The 23,790-nt window shown below is 40.9% G+C and overlaps 1 protein-coding gene across 1 annotated transcript; it reads left to right on the top strand.

Moving 5' to 3' along the window:
• The first annotated feature begins 7,259 nt into the window (after window positions 1-7,259).
• Window positions 7,260-16,871, top strand: LOC118388857 (lipoprotein lipase-like). The gene is made up of 10 exons (XM_052528974.1): window positions 7,260-7,522; window positions 8,652-8,833; window positions 9,153-9,332; window positions 10,013-10,124; window positions 10,848-11,081; window positions 11,423-11,668; window positions 14,603-14,723; window positions 14,972-15,154; window positions 15,374-15,481; window positions 15,599-16,871. The coding sequence occupies exons 1-10, from the start codon at window positions 7,429-7,431 to the stop codon at window positions 15,648-15,650; spliced, it is 1,512 nt and encodes a 503-aa protein (XP_052384934.1). The 5' UTR covers window positions 7,260-7,428; the 3' UTR covers window positions 15,651-16,871.
• Window positions 16,872-23,790: the final 6,919 nt, after the last annotated feature.

The raw sequence follows: 23,790 nt of genomic DNA, 5'->3' as shown, positions 1-23,790 counted from the left end.
ATCCAATGTTGACCTAAATGACTAATGATGATAAATACAATCCACCTGTGTGTAATCAAGTCTCCGTATAAATGCACCTGCACTGTGATAGTCTCAGAGGTCCGTTAAAAGCGCAGAGAGCATCATGAAGAACAAGGAACACACCAGGCAGGTCCGAGATACTGTTGTGAAGAAGTTTAAAGCCGGATTTGGATACAAAAAGATTTCCCAAGCTTTAAACATCCCAAGGAGCACTGTACAAGCGATAATATTGAAATGGAAGGAGTATCAGACCACTGCAAATCTACCAAGACCTGGCCGTCCCTCTAAACTTTCAGCTCATACAAGGAGAAGACTGATCAGAGATGCAGCCAAGAGGCCCATGATCACTCTGGATGAACTGCAGAGATCTACAGCTGAGGTGGGAGACAATCAGTCATATATTGCAGAAATCTGGCCTTTATGGAAGAGTGGCAAGAAGAAAGCCATTTCTTAAAGATTTCCATAAAAAGTGTTGTTTAAAGTTTGCCACAAGCCACCTGGGAGACACACCAAACATGTGGAAGAAGGTGCTCTGGTCAGATGAAACCAAAATCAAACTTTTTGGCAACAATGCAAAACGTTATGTTTGGCGTAAAAGCAACACAGCTCATCACCCTGAACACACCATCCCCACTGTCAAACATGGTGGTGGCAGCATCATGGTTTGGGTCTGCTTTTCTTCAGCAGGGACAGAGAAGATGGTTAAAATTGATGGGAAGATGGATGGAGCCAAATACAGGACCATTCTGGAAGAAAACCTGATGGAGTCTGCAAAAGACCTGAGACTGGGACGGAGATTTGTCTTCCAACAAGACAATGATCCAAAACATAAAGCAAAATCTACAATGGAATGGTTAAAAAATAAACATATCCAGGTGTTAGAATGGCCAAGTCAAAGTCCAGACCTGAATCCAATCGAGAATCTGTGGAAAGAACTGAAAACTGCTGTTCACAAATGCTCTTCCATCCAACCTCACTGAGCTCGAGCTGTTTTGCAAGGAGGAATGGGAAAAAATGTCAGTCTCTCGATGTGCAAAACTGATAGAGACATACCCCAAGCGACTTACAGCTGTAATCGCAGCAAAAGGTGGCGCTACAAAGTATTAACTTATGGGGGCTGAATAATTTTGCACGCCCAATTTTTCAGTTTTTGATTTGTTAAAAAAGTTTGAAATATCCTATAAATGTCGTTCCACTTCATGATTGTGTCCCACTTGTTGTTGATTCTTCACAAAAAATACAGTTTTATATCTTTATGTTTGAAGCCTGAAATGTGGCAAAAGGTCGCAAAGTTCAAGGGGGCCGAATACTTTCGCAAGGCACTGTAAATGGTGGCTGCATCATGTTATGGGTATGCTTGTAATCCTTAAGGACTGGGGAGTTTTTCAGGATTAAAAAGAAACAGAATGGAGCTAAGCACAGGCAAAATCCTTGAGGAAAACCTGGTTCATTTTGCTTTCCACCAGACACTGGGAGATGAATTTATCGTTCAGCCAAAACACAAGGACAAATCTACACTGGAATTGCTTACCAAGAAGACAGTGAATGTTCCGGATTGGCCGAGTTACAGTTTTGATTCAAATCTGCTTGAAAATCTATGGTAAGAGCTAAAAATGGTTGTCTAGCAATGATCAACAACCATATGACAGAGCTTGAAGAATTTTGAAAATTGTAATGTTTAAATGTTGCACAATCCCGGAGTGGAAAGCTCTTTGAGATGTACCCAGAAAGACTTACAGCTGTAATCGCTGCCAAAGATGATTCTAACATGTATTGACTCATAGGGTTGAATACTTATCTTATCAAGATATATTAGTGTTTTATTTTCATGAATTATGAAATGGGGGGGGGGCATACACTGACACAGCACACCTATGAGTAGGGGAGGTACAGTAGCGGACATCGTCATGTATAATATAGAATAAGGTTTCACCATATATAACTGTAGCTGTACTGCAGCTGTCTAATCAGTCATAACGAAACCCCTAAGGATTGTTCATTCAGGTCAGAGTGGACTGAACACACCACTGGTTTAGATAGATGGGAATGTCTCCAAGTATGATTGTGTAAGTAGAATGAGGAGGAGGAGTGGACTTACAACAGTCTGAGGCCAAACTGGTTCTCCCCTGCAAGGCTCCATGTCCCTGTGCTTTTATGGTCCAATGCAGCCGTTTCCATCTCAACATCAAATCATTTCTGGGTAACAATTAAGTACCTTACTGTGGTGGTTGTCAATTAAAAGAGTCAAAAAGAATCAAAAATGGCTTCTTAGCCAAGAGCAATTTCTCAAGCAAGAATTTTGCTCGGACTGTCTGGTAGTGGTCTGAGTGGTAAGGGGAAAACTGAAAACTAGCTGTTATTGGCAGAGAGATATGGAACTGTCTTTCTTATTTGTCTATTAACTAATTTCACCAGGCAGGTGAAATGAGTTAATTGACTAATTTACTCTTAGCTCTTACACACGCACACACACACACACACACACACACACACATATGCATGTTTATACAAGCATGCATGTACACAGGCAGGACAGACAGACAGACAGACAGACAGACAGACAGACAGACAGACAGACAGACAGACAGACAGACAGACAGACAGACAGACAGACAGTCTCACACACACACACACACACACACACATTGTGTCATTCAGCCTCCATACAGCTCACAGCCTGAGGACAGAACAAGGTCACTTCCTTCGTGTCACGTCAGGACGGAGGGATGAAGCAGGAGAGGGTTTTCTTTCTTTCTCTCTCTAGTGTTTCTCCATTACTTTTTGACTGTGGGCTTTTTACTGTAATGAGGAAAGTCGTAAGACTCAACCCTTTTTGGGTTCATTCTTTCCAATTTACTGCCCCAAACATCCACCGCCTCTCATAGTGAATTATTTAATGGGACTTACAAATATGGAGACAACATCTTGTGTGTTGTCACAAATTATTGCTTTCTTTAGCTCTTAAATGTCCCACTGAAATAAGCCATGTGGGTTGTTTTAATGGTTTTAATGGCTAAATGTGTGTTTTTTACATTTCAGCTCGGCTGAGCTGGCCTCGAGGCCTTTAGCAGCACCTTGGTCTTCTCTAGTTGTGTCTAGGACATGACGATAGGGGGAACGACTGGAAATACAACAAATCCCCTTTCAGATAAAGAGCTTGGTATGCAAAACAACAGTGCTAAGTGACCTTTTTCAATCAACAATAAATTCTACAGTTTCTAGGAGAGTTGATCTTCTCCTCCCTCCCTCCCTCCCTCCCTCCCTCCCCAAGCACAAGGTCCAGGGCAGAGGGTCAACATGTGTGTGCTAGGACAGGCCGGCAGGGGTCCTTGACATAGATGGAGATATAGGTTTGGGGCTAGGCTGAGGTAGCGAGTTTACTGTAGGCGGTGTCGGAAAAGGCACAGCTGTAGACAGCATTAGCAAAGGCCTCTGGGAACAGTCTCCCAGCTGAGCAAAAGAGGAGAGTAGGATTAGATGAGGGGAGGAGAGGAGAGGAGGTTCTATGATAGACAGTGTTTCCCAAATGATGAGCTGAGACCCACTGGACGATTGCAACTGAAGACAGGATCCTATCTAGAAACATTTGTTTTGTGTTGACTTGGTATGTCACAAGCAAAACACTTTTGGTGGATTATAGTGAAAAAAATGCTGAACCCACTGCAGTACATCACAGACAGCATACACAGACAATATACTCATTACACACCGCAAGACCAAAGGGCATGGACGTCCAGCTTGGCCTACAGCTAAAGCAAAGAACACACACTCCCCTGAATGAGGAAACCACAAGCCAAAGTCCTGCAGACATACAGCACTGTACACATGGATTCACCGCTGGCTTCCTCATGAAACATATATAAGTTACGTTTATGTTCGTTTCCAGTTTTCCGACAGCGTTTCCACTCTGTGAGTGAGAACACTGGGGACCTTGGCAGTGTGGTTGTTTGATGCAGATATGGGCCCTTTTGAAGAGGGTTGAAGAGTTCTAATAAACAATGGGCTGACTGCAGACTCAGCTAGAGGACCTGTGTGAGTTTGTGTGATGCAGAGAGAGTGAGGAGACCAGCTGGAGTAGTATTTACTACATATGCATGTTTATAATTAAGTATACTGAACAAAAATATAAACGCAACATGTAAGGTGTGAACTGAAATAAAAGATCCCAGAAATGTTCCATATGTACATAAAGCGCTTTTCTCTCACATTTTGTGCACAAATTTGTTTACATCCCTGTTAGTGAGCATTTCTCCTTAGCCAAGACAATCCAGCCACCTGACAGGTAAACAGCATGATCATTACACAGGTGCACCTTGTGCTGGGGACAAGAAAGGGACCTCCACATCTGGCTTCTTCACCTGCGGGATCATCTTAGACCAGCCAACAGGACAGCTGATGAAACTGAGGAGTGTTTCTGTCTGTAATTAAGCCCTTTTGTGGGGAAGAACGAATTCGCTTTTGGCTGGGCCTGGCTCCCCAGTGGGTGGACCTGGCTCCCAAGTGGGTAGGCCTGGCTCCCCAGTGGCTGGGCCTGGCTCCCCAGTGGGTAGGCCTGGCTCCCCAGTGGGTGGGCCTATGCCCTCCTAGCCCCATCCATGTCTGCACCCTGCCCTGTCATGTGAAATCTTTAATTAGGGCCTAATGAATTTATTTCAATTGACTGATTTCCTTATATGAACTGTAACTCAGTAAAATCGTTGAAATTGTTGCATGTTGCGTTTATACTTTTGTTCAGTATATTTATTACTCATGTAAACATTAGTAATTCATGCTCACAGGGCTCGTTGACCTCCTAGACAGAGCTGCAGGTTTTTAGACTGGAGTTTGCAAAATGGCAATAATGTCACGGTGCATCCTTTGGTGAATGATCATGTTTGTTGTATGTCACGTATGCTGTTTTCACGCATGTAAAGATAACTGTCTGTCTTTTTGAAAGCTATGTCCGTCCGTCCGTCTGCCTGTCTGTCGTCTCGCTGTCTTTCTCTCTGTGTCCCGGTCTCTGTCATCCTATGCATGTCCAGCTGTCTCCTCATGGTGTGACTACCGTTCTTTAAATCTCCTCCAAGTGGTTGTTGGGAAACTTGGGTCTGTGGTTCTGTTTATTAATAAACCATACCAATTGAAGAGTCAATTAGACTTTTCCTCAGTGTTGTCAGGAAAGCCCACAGGTGTGTATTGTGGATTGCAGAGTCAGGCTTACATTTCTTCTACCATAATGGTTCCCCCTTGGGCCAAATATGTCAACCTCATTGGATAGTCTGTCTGAGATAAGAGAGATACAATGGGAGCGCAGCCAATAGGCATCTTTCTTCTTAATTAGAATGTGCCTTCAGTGGTTTAGATATCACAGACCACGTTTAGGTGTCATTACCATCTTAAATACCGGGTTGTCACTTTGGTCTTGCTAAGCATCAATTCCTTTAGTTTTATGCACATCACTGGAAAACATCAAAAAACAAAATGCTATATTAGGAATGGGAAAGCTTAGTTGAATGATTACCAAAAAAATGTTGTTTTTATTTGGCCAACAATGCTGCATCTGCACTCGGAAAAGATACAGAGTTGTAATTTCTCCACAAATCTCAGGTTTACGGTGACCTGCATAAGTTACTGTACATATAAGACACACAGAAACGTTTAAACATCAACTCAGATCTGTGGGTCATTTCTTAGCGCGGGCAAAGAACAAGTCCTCCCTGACAAATAACACTAAGTTGTTACATGCTCCCCTGACCTCGGTTTTTGCTTATTTTGGAGAGTTTGTTTCTACAGATGATGAGATTTAGTGAAACAATATTACTGCAGTGTAAGATATATGTTTGGAATGTTCTATAGTCGGAGGACAGGCTATTTACTAAAGATCCATCACAGGAGTTAGTCAGAAATGTGGATATGCATCATGCTTATAGACCAATGATATTCTATCCTCAATCAAACAGTACATGTTATTGCTCTCTCATCAAGCTATGTCATGTTGACCTTCAGGTTACTCTATGTTTTGCCCGAAGTAGAAGACAAACGTGGAGGGGAAAAGGAGCCCATGTCTCAGACTAAGATATTGGAATGCATCACTCTCTGTCAAGACATGAGTCAGTGTTCTACTTCACTGTTCATAAAACCAGTGATATGATCAAACTCATTTCACACCCACACCACTCCCTCTCCACCAGTTTTGCACTATTTGCAAGAGAGATTCAAGTTAACAGAACCTTAAAACGGTTTAGCTGACAACATACTATGTGAATTGTGTTTTAAACATCTGGTTTTCATAGTCCCATTGAATGGTTCATTTATTTGAGTATGCCAAGAGACTGTTTGTGCAGTTCAGTACTGCACATGTTAACATAACGCATTAAAATATGTCCTTCTGAATTTCAACAGAGAACAATCATCTGTGAGTCAATCGAGCTCAGTCATTTCCAAATTCAGCTGAATTGTTCAGCAAAGATCGAGCTATGAGAGAAGGGGCTTACTCAACACACTCATTGCTCCTCTCCCTCATGGGTGACATTACGCAAGTTGATTCAAAATTAAATCGACACATTTTATTGAATAAATATTATTAGTCTGTAGGATAGTTCTTTCAGCACCAATAGTGGCCATGCATTTAGCAGAATATGATGCAAAAACGTGCACGTTTCGCTTTGTGGACATATATTTGGATAGACATAGGCCTATATTAAGATTCCTAAATATACAACACGTGTATTGTTACTTAACACTAGTTTTCGAATTACATTTATCAAGCCACATGTCTTCTGAGACACTCCAGTTGTACAGCATGGTAAATCACAGAAGAGCCAAAAACTGGAGCATGAGGTTTGTACAGACTGCATAACTCAAACACCTATATAGAAGCCCATTTCGAATAAAAGTTTTTTTTTAACGAGAATATAACTTGAATATTATTATTATTTTTTTTTTAACATTTGGCTATATCATTTAAACTCTTAATAGCAAGTAAACCGAATGGTGAACATCTCACATATTTTTTTTTACCAAGACAAGATATTCTGAATTGAATAAACAAATAAGGTATCACTATAAAGGAAAGCTAAAACAGCTAAATCGTATAACATGTCTTTTTGTGAAGCACAGCGGTGAAGGGGCAGAGAGAGTTGTGACTGATTTTTGGTCAATTTTGCATTTGGAACCAATTCAAGCCCAGCCCACTCACTTCCGACCAATGGAGTTTGTTTATTCAAATGAGCCACTCATAAAGACAACTTGGGGCGGCAATTGTGGCAGACTTCATAAGAAACTCCACTCTTATCACAAATCAGATTTACTTTTAGACCAGAGCAGTGGTCCAACTGACCTATACAATTGGATCTACCACTCCTAAACCAACATACAAGAACATTTTCATTCGGGACTTGACGGAGAAACCTCTGGATCAACAATAATATGGGAAAAGAAAAGGCCTTTTTGGTCACCGTTTGGATAATTCTGCCAAATATCTGTGTATCTTTTTCAAGTACACCAGAACAAACACTTTTTGGTAAGTAAAGGATATTTAACCTAGCTGTTTGTGGAGCTGACTTTGGCTTTGTTAGAGATAGGTTAAATAAACACATTCTTTGACTCAATGTTGATTCTCTCCCATAAAATAAACACTAGAGCCAACGGGAGGCAGTAAAATTGATGCAGCCTCCTCCAAGTGACCGAGAGTAACCTCAGTTCAGTCAGACGTACCCCACTCGAGTGCATTTTGTCAGGGTGCGCACCTCTCTCATGAATAATCTTTTCAATCATTACAAAAATATATATAATTAATCTGATCAACAGAATTTCAATTATGCATTTTAAGGACACGACATTATTTGCATTTTCAAGTGCACTTAAAATAATATTTTGAACACGAAAATGTGATATTTGTTCTATTTTTAATTCATGTATAATAACAATTTTCCCGTAATGCATAATGCATGATATTTTATCATTATTATTGACATTATATTCGATATTTAATGTGGCCTATTTGTGTATGTTTGTGATATCACAAAAAATAAACGTAATTTAAAAAGGCTTATAATGTTATTACTACAATGTTTGTTTGGTAGAATTTCAAAAGATGCAAAAGGGGGCGACATTGGACCGGTAAAACTATCGATATCTTTTTGTCATGCTGGTAATTGGATTAGATTACCCTAATTGATAAACTGATAGATTCTGCAGATTGTGGCTTTGTAATTACTTTCTTCCAAAATAGATAGTGTTTGAAGATTAAAAAAATAAAAAAAAGCTGAATTGCCAATGACGTAATGATAAATACAGCAATTGGTTTCTTTGTAAACACATTTTAGATGCTTGTCATGCAAATAAGGAGATACATTTTGGTTATGGTAAAGTGTTTGAAATGCCAGTGACCTCCTTGTACAATCATGATAATGAAAAAAGTCTGAAATAATCAGACATCTAGACTAGGTTTTAATATGTATCTGGTTAAAAATGTAAACAATAGTGTAATGAATAAGGCAGATTCCTATAGACTCCCCTGCATTGTGCACAGTGGTAACCTGTATGCCACGAGAGCTGTTCAAAGTGCTTACATGCGGGATCATGCACTAGTAGGTGAGTGACGACATGACTGATGAAGCCAGTTTAACATCATCACTGTGTCTGTGCAGGTAACAGCAACTCCACTGAATGGCTTGAGGACTACACAGACATTGTATCCAAGTTCTCCCTGAGAACTGCTGAGATACCGGATGATGACTTGTGCTACATCGTTCCCGGCCAGACCTTAACCATCCCGAAGTGTGAATTCAACCCTGGGTATAAGACGTTCGTGGTCATTCATGGATGGACGGTAAAAAGCTTCGACACTGTCATGATTACCGCAAAAGCAGAAGTTGTTGATCATCATTTCAATGAGGCTTGTCGAGCATAATTAGGGAAATAACTCAACAATGTTCATCCTAAAAATATATTCAGCATTGATAACAAGATGCATGATGAGAAGCCCCCCCCCCCTCCACCGCTGTCCCAAGGCATAATGTTGTAGTGCTCATTCATGTGTAAAAGTGCTGACACTTGGCTCGTCTTCAATCAGTGCTGTGAGTAAACAATGAGGGCTAGGTTCACAGTGAGTCAGGCCAGCCACTGACCCCGAAAATGTGTTTGTTCAGGTCACAGGGCTGTTTGAGAGCTGGGTCCCTAAGCTGGTGACAGCGCTGTACAAGAGGGAGCCCAAGGCCAACGTGATTGTGGTGGACTGGCTGACACGGGCGCAGCAGCACTACCTCACTTCCGCTGCCAACACCAAGCTGGTGGGGAAAGACGTGGCCAAGTTTGTTAATTGGCTGCAGGTGGGTGATCTCCAGGACACTGGGTAGATAGGAACATAGCCACAGGAAGTAGGGGTGCTGAGGGTGCTACAGCACCACCTGAAAAATCGGAATTAAAACAAATATTAATATATATATATTTTTTTTTTTACAAAAGTAGTGCACTGGGCCTTTACTAGTCCTGTATTAATGGACAGATACAGCCGTCTGTCGCATGGGCTAAAAAATGATTTCAGCACCGCCGAAACATAATAGAATGCATGGTTCACACAAGAACAGACTTTCACGTTGACAATGCAGAAACGTATTTGAAATAAGCAATATGTGACTGGTGATGATACAATCATTTCGAAGTCAATGCTGTGGTTGTATTTTACTCCTGGCTATGATTTAGTACACCTAAAAGCTTTTTACAGCCATGTTGTTGATCCACATCAATCACTCATTACACAGCTCATTATTTATAGAAGCAGCAGGTGGCGCTAGTGAAGCATATCATCTGCTAGAGAAAAGGGCTAGGAGACATTGGTATGATAAACTACCTGAAATGATTACATGTGTAAGCGTACAGTATAACTGACAGAACAGAATATACTTGAGAGTGTGTTAGGATGGCATAACAAGTTTTACAGCCAATACTTTACACAGTCACAAGGATGGAAAATAGAAATAAAACCATGTCTGCTTTCCCCTGTTGTCAGAAAACACTTGACTACCCCTGGGAGAAGATACATCTGCTGGGCTACAGTCTGGGTGCTCATGTAGCCGGCATCGCTGGTCTCCTCACCAACCACAAAGTCAGCAGGATCACAGGTGAGCAGACAGCCCTTCTCTGCTGAAGAGGTTTTAATGTTTATCTATCAGTCTGTCGCTATGGAGATGCATAGGCCTACATGTGCAAGTTCTATCTCAATGCATTTAGCCTCAGTAGCCCTCCCATTTGTCTCCATAAAGTTTAACCAACTATTACATCTCGAGGCCATTGAAAACCATAATCAAATCATCACTAAAGCACATTGTGGGCTTCTACCCCTTTCTCTTATCCTCCCCCTTCTCTCTCTCTCCCTCTCTCTCTTCCCCTTCTCTCTCTCCCTCCCTCTCCCTCTCTGTCTCTACTTCTACCCCTCTCTCTCATCCTCCCCCTTCTCGGTCTCTCCCTCTCTCTCTTCCTCCCCCTTCTCTCTCTCCCTCCCTCTCTGTCTCTACTTCTACCCCTCTCTCTCATCCTCCCCCTTTTCTTGCTCTCTTGCTCTCGCTCTCTGTCTCTACTTCTACCCCTCTCTCCCTCCCTCTCTGTCTCTACTTCTACCCCTCTCTCCCTCCCTCTCTGTCTCTACTTCTACCCCTCTCTCCCTCCCTCTCTGTCTACTTCTACCCCTCTCTCTCATCCTCCCCCTTTTCTCTCTCTCTCTCTCTCTCTCTCTCTCTCTCTCTCTCTCTCTCTCTCTCTCTCTCTCTCTCATCCTCCCCCTTTTCTCTCTCTCTCTCTCTCTCTCTCTCTCTCTCTCTCCATCCCTCCCTCTATCTGTCTCCCAGGTTTGGACCCGGCCGGCCCGACCTTTGAGTTTGCTGACGCCCAGAGCACCCTGTCCCCTGACGATGCTCTCTTCGTGGACGTCCTGCACACCAACACCCGGGGCTCCCCAGACCGCAGCATCGGCATCCAGAGACCCGTGGGCCACGTGGACATCTACCCCAATGGAGGAACCTTCCAGCCAGGCTGTGATCTGCAGAACACCATGATGATGATTGCCACCACCGGCATCCGTAGTACGTACTGTAACTAGACACTGTACTGTAGAATGCCTTCTACTATTCTAGCTTCTCCATATTTCTGCTGTCTGACATATAGTAGAGGATAATGTAACATCAAAGTCTGTTATTATACTGTAGTAAATCTTCACGGGGAGTGTTTCTTGAAGTTTAAACACCTGCTTACTTTGACAAGCCCTCAGTTTTCTAACCATAACACTGAAAGCCTTACGTCATAGGCCAGAATAAGCACATTTCACAGACACAGTCACATTGTTAGTCTGGTGTATATTAGAGAATCAGCCATTGATTCAGACTTCATGGACCTAATGGTCTTGTTTTCCGCCTGTCTTATGCAGATATGGACCAGCTTGTGAAGTGCTCCCATGAGCGCTCCATCCACCTGTTTATCGACTCACTGGTGAACGCAGCAGAGCATCAGACCATGGCCTACCGCTGCAGCTCCAAGGAGGCCTTCATGAAGGGCATGTGCCTCAACTGCCGTAAGAACCGCTGCAACAAGGTGGGCTACGGTGTCAACAAGGTCCGCCTGCCCCGGAACACCAAGATGTACCTCAAGACCCGCGAGATGATGCCCTTCAAACGTAAGGATGAGAGAGGAATTGTTTTAAGACAAGAATGCATGCATGCACAAAGCAACACTCTTCTTCATAACAGGAAGTTAATTTTCTGTCACTAAAATAGATTTAGTTAAGAGTTACCTGACATACATTAATTGCCAAATCCTCAATGTATCGGTCCGGATAGCTGAATGTAGTTATTGTAGTGGTGGCTAGGAGCTGACTCAAGCTGGCCTTGAGAACTTTAAAAACTTCTTTGGGATCGGTGTCTCTCCACAGGACGGTTGAGCTAACGTAGGCTAATGCGATTAGCATGAGGTTGTAAGTAACAATAACATTTCCCGGGACATAAACATATCTGATATTGGCAGAAATCTTAAAATCTTGTTAATCTCACTGCACTGTCCAAATTACAGAAGCTACGACAGTGAAATAATACCGTGCTATTGTTTGAGGAGAGTGCACAGTTTTGAACATGAAAAGTTATTAATAAACAAATTGGGCACATTTGAGCAGTCTTGATACAACATTTTGAACAGAAATGCAATTGTTCATTGGATCGGTCTAAAACGTTGCACATACGCTGCTGCCATCTTTGTATTATCTTTTACCAGATCTAATGTGATATATTCTCCTACATTCCTTTCACTTTTCCACAAACGTCAAAGTGTTTCCTTTCAAATGGTACCAAGAATATGCATATCCTTGCTTCAAGGCCTGAGCTACAGGCAGTTAGATTTGGGTATGTCATTTTAAACAAAAATTGAAAAAAAGGGGCGGATCCTGAACACTGAGTCTCTTTACCATCCTGTGCATGTTACATTAGTACAACGGGCCCCAACTGTGTACATACTGTATTGATACTGTACCACCCTGAGAGAACAACTACTGTAGTCTACACAAGTCCCTCCCTTATTAGTCACCTGCCCCACTATCCATAAAAGATTCTATAACATCCGCCCAGCCTGCATCCATTTTCCTCCCTCCTCACCCCACTACTCTAGGATTGGCACAGTCTGACATATCTGATAAGGTAGTGGCGTCAGGGACAAACATAAACAAGCAAGGGGAATAAAACAAGGTTCATGGCACAAGCCATGAAGGTCACATGAGTAGCGGCTGTGGTTTGGTAACTGGAAACCACTGCATGTGAATTCTTACCATGGAAAGTTAGAGGAAACTTTCCACACCAATTGGAAATGCTTCTGGCACTGGCTTTGAATTTAGGCACACAATAACATCTCTGTAGTACACTGTAAAACTATGAAGCAAGTGACACTTTTATAACCTAAACGTCAGTGTTTAAAACTTAAACATTAGGCATTTAGATTAGCCAATAAGGGTTCTCATCTTAAACACAGGTGTTTAGAATGCAAGATTAAACAAGATAGCCAGCTTTTCCAGTCAGTTTCTAACCAAGAGAACACCTATATCTCCTAAGTGTTCAGATTTTAAACACTAGTGTTTACTTTCCCATTGTCACGTTTAGTGTGCATTTAGTCATTCAAAAATGTATGTGACTTTCCATGCCTTTTATTCAGATCAGTGTTAGGAATGTCTGTCACCTTACTTACATTTCAGCACAACTGAACAGGACATTTATTTTCAATTGCTTGATGTCATTGTTACTCAACTGTCTTGAGTCTATTTCTCTCTCAGAGTGAAAAATATGAGGGAGGGGCCTCATCATATTTCCCAGCATGCTTTGTTGCAGGTTGATTTTTAGAATAGTTTGTTTTAAAATCTTTGTGTCCTCATGCACATTAATTTATTGAGCTCATAGTATACACATATAAATAACTTAAATGTTTCTAAACTAATCCAATCTGTAGGGGTTGGACTTTTTGCACCCGTTACTGAGTCGGTTGTTCTAGTTTAGATGGTTTAGGTAGTCTTGGTTGTGAAGTTCTCCGCCATAGCAGACATTCTGAGTGCAGGTTGTGGGTGATAAAATAGTCTGATTTGTTGGCTATACTCCCTCTGGCTGGATTCTGATAGGAATTGCTAATCACTTCATAAACCAGTGTATTGTGACTTGCAGGTCTGATGAGCCAGGATGTTCAGACCACAATGTAGGCCATAACTAAAGGCCTTAGGAAATGTGTAATATGTGGTCATAAAGGGTTGTATTTTTATGGAAACACATTCACTTAGGCAGTCACTTGCTGAATGAAGGCTTCAGGAATAGAAGTTATTGAATGCAACAACAATGTCTCTGTTACAAACACAGACATGGGTGGGTATCCCTCACAATCACGCGAAAGGCATGCTGGGGAATATGCAAATATGGCTTTACACCCTACAGTGTTAAAACAACATCTCCAGTGTTTAGTGTTCAAAACCTAAAAACCTTGTGCTGAATAAATATGTTCATGTTTGTTAAAAGTGTTACAGCGAATAAACATGTTCTGGTGTTTACAATCTAAACACTGTGACACATTTTCATTTTGAATTCTAAATGCCTTGACGCATTTAAAAAGTGTTATAGAAAGGTGTTAAGTTATGCGTTCAGATCCTACACACTTGGTTTTACAGTGGAAGGTTGGACAATTTAATCTGAAGCTGAACACTGCATTGTATTTCCCTTATTCACACAAAGACAGTAAGTGGATCAATAATATGGTTATGTAAAGACAGGTCTTAAGCACTGAGACACTACAATAGTGTGTGAGTGGGGATCTTTAGCTCAAACTGTGGGTATCAGTGATGGGATTATGTCCACATGCCACAAACACTTCAAACTGTCGGAGAATGTGTCTTAACTGGGCAGACTGCAGTTGTTTCCATAAGAGAAAACAGACTGAGTGTTTCAGAGGGCAAAACCTTCTCTGTGACACTTGTCTGTATGTGGCATGGTTCTAAATGAAGGTCTCTGTCATTCTTTCCACAGTTTTCTCTGTGACACTCGTCTGTATGTGGCATGGTTCTAAATGAAGGTCTCTGTCATTCTTTCCACAGTTTTCCATTACCAAGTGAAGGTGCATTTCTTCAGCAGTGAGAAACTGGCCTACACTGAGCAGCCCATGAAAATCTCTCTGTACGGAACCCATGATGAGAAGACTGACATACCTTACACCATGTATGTATGGTTTGATATTAAATAAAATAAGGAAATTATAGGAAATACAAAAACATTTTGCGCAATACTTAGTTGTCCAGATATGCTTGATATAATATTTAAACAAGTCCAAACTTACGAATATAAAACACTGACATTGTAGCTCATAATTAACCCGGTCACCTCACCACCCCACCTCAGCTGAGTACTATATACAGTACAGAAGATTAACTGATCCACTCACCTTTGATCTGTGTGTGACCCCTCAGGCCCTTCCTGAACACCAACAGCACTGTGTCATTCCTGCTGACCACCGACGTGGACGTTGGGGAGCTGCTTATGGTCAAGTTGCGCTGGGAGAAAGATGCCTATTTCAGCTGGTCTGACATTTGGGGCAACAAAAACTTCCACATCCGCAAAATACGTGTCAAGGCAGGGGAGACTCAATCCAGGTAAGTTATGATAGTAATGATGAGCTGTATATCTATATGTAGAAGGTCAGCAGCATTGCTGGTTTCGCTCTAAGGCCAATGAATTACATGAATTAAATCCCAGTACTGTGGACAGTATTTGAATACCTTTGACACAGCACATCGCCTTTCACATTGCCAGTCTTTGGGGTTAAGGGCGTCAAGAGGGCTTTATTGATAGTCTTGACTGTCTGACTCCAGGGTGATCTTCAGCGCTAAAGATGGAGAGTATGCCTACCTCATCAGAGGAAAAGACGACGTAGTCTTTGTCAAGTCAAAAGAGGACAACATGAGCCGGAAAGAGAAAATGTAAGAAAACTTTGTGAAACTTTGGTCATTTGAATATAGAAAAAATCAATCATAACCAAAGATGGGATTGAAAACGTATTTCTTCATGTTCTTCTTTTGATTTTGATTTATCTTCAGGATGCACAGACTCAAGATGCAGGGAAGCCACTTCAAGAATAAAATTGCATGAAGCAACACTTGAGTAGAGTGCACACTGAACCACACAGCCAAAGCTGGATGGAGCCTGGGAGAATACACTGGAGAGAAGATAGGGGATGTTAGTCTCTGACCTGTGCTGTATGTTCTGCCTCCCAACCTGTGTCATCTCATCTCCACCCGCAATCACTTCATCCCACTGTGCTGGGTGTCGGCTTACGTGCTTTTTCTTCTATTAACCGTCATCATGGAGAGTGTTACAATTGCTTTTTTAAAAAAAATGATTTTGACTTGGTCTTACGTTGCTACATTATCTTTTTAATCCTTTCATCTCAACTGTGTTTATGTATACCTACTAAATCAAATAAATTAACTTCTAACGCCATACTAGGTAGTTCCGATTCAAAGAGATTGACATAGCTTCCACTTATTTTTTGCCACATTCAGTGTGCACACTATAATAATCATGTCACTAAATGTCATGCCTCAACCACTAATTGCCACCATCACAGGGACCAAAGATGGTGACATTGTTCACTGAATTGAATATTGCAGTTACCCGTGTAAATAGCTTTTCAATCACTATTATATATATATATATATGCGTTATCATTGTAGATGAATTCCCTGCTTGTTCTTTGTGCATTTGGTTATTGTGTTTGGCACTGGTCACTTTAAGGGCGTTAGTCCAGTCAATTCGATCATTCATCAACTTGTTGAAATGGATTATGTTCAGATCATTCTTTAATTGGCCACTGGACTTCTGAAGAATAGAGGTCACAAGGAGTAGTTAGTATGGCTTTAGTACTTCTATTACTTCCTTTATAGGTCAAAAATCACGTAGAAACACTTACCTTAACCCTATTGGTCAAGCATGCCCTCTAAAACATTCCATTTTCTTTAAAAAGATCAAACAAAATGCTACACTAAATGTATAACATATATGTGAGACTTTGCCAACATGGGTGGGTAAGCCCTACATAATAACCATAAACATCCCAAGAATGTTTAATATTCTATTTATTGAATGTACCTGTATATATTTGTATATTTAAGCTGTAATATATTTGGGCAGATTTCCATAGATGTCGCCGTTTTTCTAGATGAAGCGGTGTGATTTTATGTGAGTGGCTTTGGACAGACTGATCAAATTGGTCTCCATGCCGGCTGATGAGCGCATTTATTTTTCTGAACTGAAATGCAGTGTGCTCTATGAAGACAGAACGTGATACTTTAATAAAGTGAAAACATTATATATTTTGGTATTCTTGGATTTTTTACTACCCTGAACTACATATTGTGTTCTTGAATTCCTTAGATATGATTCTAACCCTAGAACAGGTACCAGGGGTACGCGCAGTGCCGTCAGGGGTATTCTATTGTTTTATTTAACTGTTTTATTTCATTTTTGTAAAAAAAAAATAATAATCTTCACATTTTGAGAGAGTCCATTTATATTACATTTGGGAGTTTTTTTTCTCTCACCTGAGTAGCCTCGTTTCACTGCCAAAAATCTAATGAAACCATCTAGTGTTCAGCAAAATAACAACACAATGTCAAATACAGGTAGCCTAGTCAAATAATTAACATCCAATCACATTAACCGTTACTCTCTCACGGGAATTCCACTAACGGTCCGTATGTAGCCAAATGTAGCTGCTGCTCATGTTTGTATCTGTATTGATGGAGCAAAAGCCATGACAGGGAGACAAAGTGGAGTGGTAACGCGAGTCCAAGCAGTTGCTCCCGACGCAACTTGGGTAAACTGCAGCATCCACTGAGAGGCTCTTGCTGCCAAGGGAATGCCTGACAGCTTGAAAGGTGTTTTGGACACTACAGTGAAAATGGTTAACTTTGCTAAAACAAGGCCCCTGAAGTTTTGTGTATTTTCTGCACTTTGCAATGATATGGGCAGTGACCATGTAACGCTTTTACAACATACAGAAGTGCGCTGGTTATCAAGGGGCAAAATATTGACGCGTTTTTTAAAATTGAGAGACGAGCTTAAAGTTGTCTTTACTGACCCTAATGACGAGTTTCTCACATGACTGGCCTATCTGGGTGATTTTTTCCTCGCCTGAATGATCTGAATCTAGGATTACAGGGACTCTCCGCAACTATATTGAGAGTGGATTCTCGGCCCTCACTAGCATGAAAACTAAATACAGGCACAGACTGTGTGGAATATGATTTAAGACTGAGACTCTCCAATACGATCCAACATTGCAGAGTTATGTACATCCTTTCAAGCACACCCTTCTCATTAACCTGTGGTGAGTTATTCACAATTTTCGATTAACAAATAAGGTTTTATATGTACAATGGTTAAATAAAGAGCAAAACTATTGATTATTATATTATGGCCCTGGTTTTGGGCCCTGGGTCTATAAGAGCTCTTTGTCACTTTCCACGAGCCAGATTGTGATAAAAAACTCGCACTCATTCTTATGTTTAATAAATGTATTGTATAGTGTGTGTGTGGCAGGCTTACAATGATGGCAAAAAACAACATTTGAGAGTGTGCTGACCCTGGTGCTAGAGGGGGTACGCAGCTGGAGGTTGAATGTTTGAAGAGGTACGGGACTATAAATTCAGCTCCACTGATTGAGATGTTAGCTCCCCTAAATGCAACAAGTCTAACTTTAAGGGGTCTCTAAATAATGCTAATACAACCATTCTCCTCACTGTTTAAAATGCAGTGTTAAATATGTTTTACAGTGGTAAATATGAAAATAAAATTTTCCAATGAAACGAACACCCCCACCTCTCTGTCATGGTTGAACCCATTTATTTCTATGTGGTAGTGCTGTCCACCCAGTAGTGTTGAATTATGGCCTCCGATGAGCTCCTTTATGCATAGATTTTCCTTGGCACTTCCTAATTTTTGCCACTTGTTTGTCATGCGTCCTTGATAAAAACAGCCTTTTATTCCAATGCATTAGATTTATCCGTTGATTTATCATGGTTTGCTTTTGTCAGTCAGTTGTTTGTGCAGGTACGGGAGTTCTCTGTGCCAAAAGCAGTAGACTATTTATTTAGCTTTATTATTTTCTATCAATAGTTGATCCAATGTTATGTAGGCGTAGTTACACAAGGTCCATGATTCTACAGGGTTTAAGTTCAATGTTCCATTTCGATTGTTAAATGCTTACTAATTAAGTGATAATGCCCGAGAAGCCGGTGTTTGGAGGATATATTGACACAGATGTTGTTATATACAGTACCCTCCAAACACCGGCTTCGAGGGCATTATCACTTTTATACAACGGGTTACCAACATATTCAAATAATGATTGACATATTTTCATTAAAAAATATATTTTAGTGAATTTATTCATACTATTTCATCCTTCCACAAGATATATTCCCGACACAAATTTAGGGTTGCAACCCAAGCCGGCTGGTCGTTCATTCTATTGGTTTGGTTGCCAGAGACTCGACCCCAGTCGTTCAGTCTTTTTGTTCTTTACCTATGGACCCAGTCGTTCGTTTGAAATGTTCTATTGCCAGACTGTCTGGCAACGTTCTTATCCCTTGCTTGCTAGCTAGTCAACTATGGCTAACGCAAAGTCACGTCAAACAATACAGCCAGAACAGTAGCTGCATTTGTTTAAGCTGTTTTTTAGTGACATTTATTTGGAGCTAATGATGCTCGATTTAACCTGGCATAGAACATGTGCTTTCTCGTCAGGACACTGTTGTTTAGAGGAGCTAGCCAACCACAGAGCTAATACAATCACTTCAAACTGAAGCTGGAAAGACTGCAAACTAGCTGCCCTTCGTTTATTTCTGTTTTCTTTTTCAATTGACAAACATGCCTACTTTTGAAATGACTTGTTCGACAATCAGATGAAAATATCATGACCGGTTGGGTTCATGCCACATTAAAAGGCCATACGTTTTTACCGTTTAAATTACATCTTTATTATTAAGCCTATTTTTTTTTTACAGAGACCCCAGAAAGTCTCCGTGTAATTCGCACTCTGTTCAATATTGTTTATAATCGTTGGAAATAGTCCTACATCTCTTTGACAACCATCGCCATATGACCTCATACTTTGCAACATGCCATCAATACAGAGACAGCTGTCATTCACAGGTCTCATCAACATTTGCCTACTTGTGTAAGAGACACATACTGTAACACTAATAAAGTTTGACATGAATGGCTAGTGCTGTTCTGCCCCTGACTGGTGAATTGCTGGCATAGTTCATAACATTATTATTCCTGCTGTGCTTTACACACAGTGGTCTCATTGTTCCTAATCTGACACCTGTGGCTCTTTAAACCTTATCTGACTCATGCTTGTAGCACAACATCCACATTAGAGCCTATCATCACCAAGCCCAGTACACTAACATATCAAAACAAGGTGTGTAACACACAATGGCAATACACGAAGATAACAAATAGCTTTGGACCCCAAATTCTCTTAGTTGGAAATACATGGAATAATCCCATAGATTGTAAAAAAAACTGTGGGGTTATTGAGTAATTCTTGGAATTTGGAGCGTCAAAACAAGAGTAAGGAAACATGACAGGAAAGCTCACAAAACAAAACAAACAACATGAGATGAATTTGGCAGTGAGCATAGAATAGTTCAGAATAATTACATTATGTTCCTAATAGGAGAAAGCTCCACTTCCTGGTAAATTATTTACACAACACACACTGTACATCACATGCATGATAAATAAGCTAAGATATATTTTCGGTTCACGTAGTAAGAAGTTCATGAAACCTTCAGAACCACGCATGTTTTTCTTAGAAAGAACTCTAAAAAGAAGCCTGGGAAACCCATGGAAAAAAACATTCCAGAACAAATTGTCACCTTCAAAACATTGGGGAACAGCTGTTGTTAAGTTGGATTCCAAACTAAACCACTGGCTCTTGCAAATCTCTACAGCACAACTTTAAAGTTTCTCTTATCAAAGCAAACTGCCTCAAAATCCCACTTATTGAGACGCTTCCCTTCAGAAGCGATTCAGTTTCCCTTACAAAAGCAAAGAGCATGGCAGCACTGTAGCGATGCATCTGTTTATCGAATACTGCTGTTCCTGCTTTACAGGGAAACTCTGTTATGTTCCTAGGAAAGCAACATTAAATTCGAAGCCAACTGGACCGCTACAAGAGTTGCTTCAGGGACATGCAGCAGGAGGGATGTGTGTGTTGAATCTGGCAACAGTACAATAAGACAACTTCTGCTATGCCCCCCCCTTCTTGTGTTCCACCTGTCACATAACAACAGCGACAAATACCAGCATTGGAGCCAAACTTTGTTTCCATCTCATTCCGAGCAACCAGGGGTACCAGGGGCCTCTGATAGGTTGACGTTTGACAACAATAGTCAACCATAAAGGCTAGACACACTTGACATGTGCACATTCCTGAAGGAAAGCATGTGACCGTAGCAGGTGACATTATTCTTAGTCCTTCACACACAATGGTGCACTGCTTAGATAATGGAAACACAGGTTTGGTCCAACAAACTGGTCCAACAAATCTGGTCCGACAATTCTCTGCGGCTGACCAATCACAACTCACACAAACTCCAGATCCCTACTGACTGATCAGTTTGAAGAGTATGCTTACAATGTCACTTACAATGCCAGGGTTCCGGGTTTGATTCCCACAGGGGACCGGTATGAAAATATATGCATTCACCACTGTAAGCTTCTCTGGATAAAGGGTCTGTTAAATGACAAAAAAAACTACACTAAATATATTCACGTCACCAAATAATTCATTATAACACATTGTTTTGCAGAGAAGGTCTACAGTAGCCTCAACAGCACTCTGTAGGGCAGCACCATGGTGTAGCCGGAGGACAACTAGCTTCCGTCCTCCTCTGGGTACATTGACTTCAATACAAAACTTACTGTAGGAGGCTCGTGTTTCTCACCCCCTTCCATAAACTTACACAGTAATTAGGACAACTTTTGGAGGATGTCCTCCAACCTATCAGAGCTCTTGCAGCATGAACTGAAATTCTGTCCACCCAATCAAAGGATCCGAATGAATCTAGTACTGAAAGCATACACTACAGCTAGCTAGCACTGCAGTGCATAACATGTGGTGAGTAGTTGACTCAAAGAGAGAGAAAGACAATAGTTCTTAAATGGAAGCAAACGAAACGGAGATAAACATACCTGAATTTGTTCAATAGAAACTCTGGTTTGCAGCTATTGGACTAATGATTACACCCTATATCAGTTAGATGCAGGCAGGATTGGACAAGGCGGTATTGAATGTGTCAATGTCTGTCACCCTGATTACTCAAATTCCTCTCAACCTGTGCACCTATATTGTAAACTTTCCTTCATAGGCTAGGTTATCGCAACCTCATGATGGGTATGGTGAAAATGTGAGTATCATGTAGTAGCCTAAACCTATCCATGTTACATTGAGCTGGATGAATGGAATATGAATGACAGTCATCCAATATGCTGAAATAGAAATAAGGCCATGCTCATAAAACCTAAAAGTGTCCTCACTTATCTTAAACGGCACCGGCCGGCACTGCAATGAAAGTCCCAGTGCAAAGAGTCAAACAAACTTAAAGCATGCATTTATTATTCACGTGCACCCACAGAGATCACAGGATGGGTACATTGCTCAATGTACCTAAACAAATGATCAAACTAGATTTACATTTGACATTTTATTCATTTAACAGACCCGCTATTCCAGAATGACTGGCAATTAGTGCATTTATCATCAGATAGCTAGGTGGTACAACAACACATCACTATAGTATCACATACAATTTCCCTCAACAAAGTATTTATCAGCAAAGTCAGTGCTGGTAGAACAAGACAAATGCTAAAAATCCAGTTCATATTTGCATTGCAAATATTTGAAAGCAAGGTTGGATCAGGTTAAATACAGCTTTTCTTAGAAAACTGTGGAGAAATGTTATTGATAAAATCTTGCATAATTGCTAGACCACAATCTCTCTCTAGGTCTAGGGGGAAGGGTCTATGGATGTATAGAGTGGTGGCTAGGGGAAGGGGCTTAGGAAAGGGGGTAGAGGGGTGGTTGGTTAGGATTTGGAGTATGATTTATACTGGCCCATCTGGCCACCTCCACTCAGTGCAGTCTTCTAGAACTAAAGCCAATAACGTTGATGACATTACAGGTTCGTACACAGCTGCTCATAGCATTATGTTCCATTCTAGTTGTACTCCTAAACTCCACAAGGCCCACTTAACACATTCTGTACTTGCTGTGAGAAACAGTCCCCTCAAGCAGACGTTAGGTGGGCTGAGGTGCCCCTGGAATGCAAACATCATAAAACCCTCTGAACTGTGATATGTTGTGATATGTTGTACAATAAGAAAAACATGATCATTTGTCCAATAATTATTGTGTCATGTTATCATGTCATCAATGTATCAATTTCAAGGTCTTGCAGCAGTAGGCCACTGAGTTACTTTGCATTCTGGCTACAACTGCTATTATTCTAATAGCCTATATATATGAATTGAACAAATAATGCAAATGTTAAGTTAACATAATGTAATGTAGGCATGCTAAAAAACCTTTATGCTTAAATCGCCCTCACTCATGCATTCAAGAGCAAGGCCATTTGTAGTGATAGGCCACAAGAAAATCAATCTAGCCAGATCAGAATCAACATTTGACAGCCTGGTCTCATAGACTAGCTGTAACATAGTAAACTTAGATCCGGGATGTTACGTTTGGTATGGTCACATAAGACAGAAGGTTACTTAAAGCAAATGTGCAGTACCAAAGTAAGGTGGTTAGTTGGGGTCGATGGGTAGGCGTATAAAGCAAATATTTAATTGTAATTCATAACATGTCATACAAAATGGATGATGGACATCCACAAATTAATACATGCCATACGAAACATATAAATGGAAGGAGACAGATGTAAGTTTTCTATGTTACGTATACCCCTGACTCCAGGTTGAATTTGAGGGCAGATTCAATCAAATCCGCTTCAGCTGAAATCCACATAGTTTTCATGGAGTCAGAGGTGGAACTGTGTTGTCAAATTCCAGGGGCACAACTTTGGTTTTAGAAGTGGGGGGACATAACTTTTTTCTAACATATTTTTTCGGATAAACACTCCAAACAGCCTACCAACCACTCAGAATCGCCTGCATGATCCTAAAGCACACCGGTGCATCGTTTTGTATCACATTC

The sequence above is a fragment of the Oncorhynchus keta genome, chromosome 1 (genome assembly GCF_023373465.1).
Source record: "Oncorhynchus keta strain PuntledgeMale-10-30-2019 chromosome 1, Oket_V2, whole genome shotgun sequence".
Lineage (NCBI taxonomy): Eukaryota > Metazoa > Chordata > Actinopteri > Salmoniformes > Salmonidae > Oncorhynchus > Oncorhynchus keta.
Note: the sequence above shows the minus strand (reverse complement) of the source record. Positions and strands in the feature narration are given on the sequence as shown.